Source organism: Pteropus alecto, unplaced genomic scaffold (genome assembly GCF_000325575.1).
Source record: "Pteropus alecto unplaced genomic scaffold, ASM32557v1 scaffold78, whole genome shotgun sequence".
Taxonomy (NCBI): Eukaryota; Metazoa; Chordata; class Mammalia; order Chiroptera; family Pteropodidae; genus Pteropus; species Pteropus alecto.
Window position 1 is genome coordinate 9298837 of NW_006443124.1, and position 5217 is coordinate 9304053.

The 5217-nt window shown below is 53.6% G+C and overlaps 1 protein-coding gene across 1 annotated transcript in view; it reads left to right on the forward strand.

The window, feature by feature from the left end:
- Positions 1-5171, forward strand: part of PITX1 (paired like homeodomain 1) — a 60775-nt gene extending 55604 nt beyond the window's left edge. Inside the window, exons 4-5 of the mRNA XM_015597948.1 lie at positions 2283-2515; positions 4469-5171. Coding sequence (XP_015453434.1) covers positions 2283-2515; positions 4469-5008 — 773 coding nt within the window. The 3' untranslated portion in view covers positions 5009-5171. The remainder of the gene's footprint in view (positions 1-2282; positions 2516-4468) is intronic.
- Positions 5172-5217: the final 46 nt, after the last annotated feature.

The window sequence follows — 5217 nt, forward strand, 5'->3', positions numbered from 1 at the left end:
TGCCGCGCAGTCGGGCTCCCTCTACGCCCCGGGAGCGTCAGGACCTTTCCTCTTCCCATTCCCCGACCGACGGGGAACGCGGAAATTTACACGCTCTACGAAGCGGACGTGTAGTGCTTTACGAAGGCACTTCCACGGGGCCCCCACGCGCTAAGAGACCGACAGCTGCACGAACCTACAACCCGACGGACGGACTGACAGCCACTCTCGATCAGGAGCAAGGACCGGAGGAAAGTTAGGTTTGCGCAATTAGCTGCCATGGGTCCGCTCGCACCGAAGGAGAGGAGTAGATAGATCGAGAAGGAAATGGGCAGCGGGCGAAAGAAAGTGCCCAGAGAGACGGAGAAGGGGAAAGACACCCCGACAGACAGACAGTGGGTGACAGATTGAGAGGGAGAGACGGAAGAGAAGGAGTAGCGAGAAAAGTCAAAAACGCAAACGAGAAAAGTCAAGAAAGCAAACGGAGGAGGGAAGGTGGAAACAAACTCAAGGAAAAGCGAGGCAGAGAGGACAGCGAGGACCAGCAGGCCAGAGGGCGCAGCCCAGCGCAGGGCAGGACCCCTTCCTCAATCAGGGCTCCTGGCCCCGCGTGCGTCGCGGGAGCCGCAAGGCCGCACGGCCAGGGCTCCAGCTCGGCTCGGGCACTTCTCCCTTTGCGCTGCCTTATTGTCCGAGCTCAAGCTTTTCTCCCGGGCGCGAGCTAGGCAGCTGAGTGGGAGGTGCGAACAGTGGCACCGGAGGTGAGGGCAGAGGCACGGCTGATGCCCCTCTGGCCTGGCCTCTCGGGTCCTGGATCAGCTCCCGCGCTTGCCGTCCTACCTCGGCGCCGCGGCCGAGCTCCACGCTCCCAGGGCCGTGGGCTCCTCTTAAGCGTTCATTTCTTAATCCACCACCGAGTGCTTCTCCACGCGTTTTTAATCTCTATTTGTTTCTGTTTTGCATCCCTAAGTGACTTTCCCTGAGAGGTTCTGTTTGCTTGGTTAAAAAACAATCAACGCTGGGCTGTACTTTTGTTTCCAAAAGTTTTAAGCGTGGCCTTTGTTTTTTAATCTTTAAAACCGAGAGAATTAATATAGGTTGCTTTTTAAAAACCAAATCTATGAGGATAAATTTAAATTTTTAACTGTATTTTTCGATATGTAAAGAATTATTATACTAGGTATATTTCTCTGGAATTTAAAATATCTACATGCAACATTATTCGGGAGATTTTAAAAAGTCAATCCAAAATGGCGCGTTTCTGGGTAGCTTCTCAAAATCCATTCATAGCAGTGTTATTGTGGGAATTTAAGTTATTTAACTATAGAGTTATGTTTCCCTGAGATTTAAAAATTGCCTCTAGAAGGACATTATTGAGAAGGGATTAAAAAGCTATCTACAACAGTATATTGATTTTTTTTTAATCCCAAAGAAGTAAATGCCTGTGTCTGCCTGGAGTTTATACACACACAGCACTGTATTTAGTTAGGAGTGTGTTTCTGGCTTCTTAATTTGCATCTGCTCTGTGTTCCTGCCTATTTTTAAGAGTTTGTGACCCATTCAATGCTTTTAGGCATAGAGCTGTGAGTTTTTCTGGGCTTCTGTGTTTTGTTCTTAGTTTTTTGTTTGTTTGTTTGGTTTTTGTTTTTTTTTTCTAATGTTTCAATGTTTCTATGACTGCATTGTTTTGTGTAGCTTCAAAGAGGAGAAGCTAGAGCCCAGGTCACCTAGACAGAGTCTGTTGTCTGCGCTGCCTGTGCTGTAGCTGGAGAAATTTTCTGGGCCTTGGACTTGAGGCCTGGAGCTGAGGCGAGAACTGGGCTATGTCCTGCCTGCCCAGTGGGGCTCCCACACAGCCCTGGGGAGAACCAAGTAGAGGGGCTGCAGGCCACACTGCCTGGCTCTTGCTCCAACCAACCAGCTAGCTTCAAGCTAGAAAGAGTTGATACTAGTTCGGAAAAGCTGGGATCCCTCAGATTTAGACAGTCTCTTGGAAATGTACATTTGCCGGGGACATCAGCAGTGGGACTCAAGGTTGAGCCAAATTGTCAGAGTAGGCCCTCCTGCTCCAGGAACCTAGCCCCCACCCCGCCCCCGCTCCTGGGCTCTTCTCCCACACGCCAGACCAGAGGTGACTACTGACGACCAGGCGCGCGGTGGGCTCTTCCCAGTGGGGACAATTCCAGGGCCTCTGGTGGGAGGGAAGGCAGCCAGCACTAATGGCAGGCACTTCGGTGGATCCGGGACGGGGTACAAAAGGGCATAAGCCCGAGATGACCGGCGCCCCATCCTGCCTGCTTCAGAAAAGGAGCGCAGCGGGGAATCAAAGGGGCCAGAGGACAGCGGTGCGGGCGGCGCGGGCTGCGGAGGTGCGGAGGACCCTGCCAAGAAGAAGAAGCAGCGGCGGCAACGCACACACTTCACAAGCCAGCAGCTGCAAGAGCTGGAGGCCACGTTCCAGAGGAATCGATACCCCGACATGAGCATGCGAGAGGAGATCGCAGTGTGGACCAACCTCACTGAGCCCCGCGTGAGGGTGAGCCTGGGGCGTGCGCCTAAGGGGACCCGCGCAGACGGCTGCTGGCCACCTCTGCCGGCACTCGAAAGCTCTTACCCCAGCTCAGACTTTCACTCCTTCCCAGCGCTCAGACCTCCTCCTTCCCTCCACCGTGGGAGATTTCACCCTAGGCCCCGGTCTGCCCAGTTGCTGCCAAGCCCTTTAGCTGCTAGCACCCTGGGCTGTAGCCGCCTGGGAGCTCTGAGACACGCATCCTACCTGACTCCCAAGCTCGACCGCAGCCCCAACCCAAAGACCTGTGGCTCCAGGAGACTTTCCCAGGCCCTGTAGGGCCCAGGGCCCACTTGGATGGGACCGCCCTGGATAGCACAGAGGATTCCTGGCTGCTGGGGACCTCAGAGCTTCTGGCGCCTTCCCCTGAAAACGAAAGGGAAAGGCATGTCCTGCCTGCCGGCCTGGGAGAGGCCTGAAAGGTGCCTAGGCTCGGGGGTCTCAAAGCTTCGTGGGCAGTAGTCTCATCCATAGCTAGCTTCTCCAAAATTTCTGGAATTCTCCTGACTTATCCCCAACCATTCATCCAGTCAGTAGCTGGGCCCTTAATTACCTTTCCTGTAGCTCTGGGGTCAGGTGAAGTGGGGAGGCAGCTCTGGTGGATGAGTGACTGTCGGGTCGAGTCCTTTTGGAGACAAGGTCTCTGTCAGACCAAGACCAGACTGTATCCTCCCTCTCCTCAGTCTTTAGTTACCAGTAAAAGCAAGACTTTCCTACCAGAGCAGAAAGAATGATTTCTTCTATGGTGTACAAATATTTAATCAGATATTGGGAGTACATCCCAAGCCAGACCAAAGTCCTACCTGGGCTCCTTGCTACAACCCCAGCTCACTCCTCCCTAGTCCAGCTGGCCAGCCAGGTGGGACACGGAGTGAGGACAGCACTCAGTAATCCCAAACTCACTAATCCTTCCGGGGTTTATGGTGGGGCAGGGGTGGAATCAGGCAGTATCAGTGCTGGAGACTGGAGAAGGCTGATATGCAGGGTCTGGCAAGGAGCTGAGGAAACTCAGCAGAGGGCTGGAGAGGCAGAGGGCATGCAGTGGGAGGATAGGTGAGCATCGGCAAGGACCAGCAGTGGGAAATAAAGAGGTTCCTACTAAATTTTGTGGGAGAAGGTAGAGGGGGAGACTAGAGAAAAACTACTAAGAAGTGAAAGGACATTAAATATTTGCAGAGAAACATTTGGCATATACTTAGGTGGCAGGAAAGAAATATTTAAAGGAGAAGCAAAAGTATCAAGTATTTGAGAAAAAGAATCAACTATTTAAGAGAAACAGTGAGGGTCAGATATTTGGAAAGAAAAAAACTAAGTATTTAGGGAAGAAGCTAAGGGATCAAAATGGGGTTTAACGACGTAAATGGACTGAGGGAGAAGAAAGCAGTTCAGATAACGGGGCGGACTAAATGAAAATAAACATTTGGGGCAGAAATAATATCAAATGTCGCAAATAAAGATGGAAACAAAGCGTATGAGGAATGAAAAATAGATTGAAGAATGGGGGTGTATAGGACGATCCCATGTTTCCAGAAAGAAAAATTGCTTTTGTATTCCAAGGAAAAGAAAAAGGACGGAATATTTAGGAGATAGATGGGGACCCGCTTGGGGGGAAAGGCAAGAGATGACTGGTTGAGAGAAGAAAGAAAACGAGCATTTGTTAAAATAAAGGAGGATCCGTATTAGGAGAAGAAAACGAATTTAATTTGGGTAAGAGGATAAAGATCAGAAAAAAGGAAAAGACATGTTTCCTGGGGACAGGAAAAGAACCATTATGGAGAGAAGGCAGGGGCGGAATTATCGAAGGAAAGAAACGATACTCGGAGAGAAGGAAGCCGGGCGGAGGGCTGGAGGTGGGGGTGGAGGTGGAGGGACCTTCCCGCCCTCTGCAGCCCTGACCCTTGTCCTGCCACCCTCCCCCAGGTCTGGTTCAAGAACCGGCGAGCCAAGTGGCGGAAGCGCGAGCGTAACCAGCAGCTGGACCTGTGCAAGGGCGGCTACGTGCCGCAGTTCAGCGGCCTGGTGCAGCCCTACGAGGACGTGTACGCCGCTGGCTACAACTACAACTGGGCTACCAAGAGCCTGGCGCCAGCGCCGCTCTCCACCAAGAGCTTCACCTTCTTCAACTCCATGAGCCCGCTGTCGTCGCAGTCCATGTTCTCGGCACCCAGCTCCATCTCCTCCATGACCATGCCGTCGAGCATGGGCCCAGGCGCCGTGCCGGGCATGCCCAACTCGGGCCTCAACAACATCAACAACCTCACCGGCTCCTCGCTTAACTCGGCCATGTCCCCGGGCGCCTGCCCGTATGGCACACCCGCCTCGCCCTACAGCGTCTACCGGGACACGTGCAACTCGAGCCTAGCCAGCCTGCGGCTCAAGTCCAAACAGCACTCGTCGTTCGGCTACGGCGGCCTGCAGGGCCCGGCCTCGGGCCTCAACGCCTGCCAGTACAACAGCTGACCGCCCAGCCCGGCCACGCGGGCCCCAGGGCGCGGGGGCGGAGGACGCACGCGGGGCCTCGCTCTTCGCGCCCGGGCCTCGCGCCTGCGCAGCCCCCACCTCCCTTCTCCCCTCCGGGTTGGTTTTGTGTTTGCTTTTCCGGACCCCACTCTGCCCTCCAAAACAAAACAAAACAAAAAGACGTCGGAGCGAAGTGCCGCGGAAAAAAA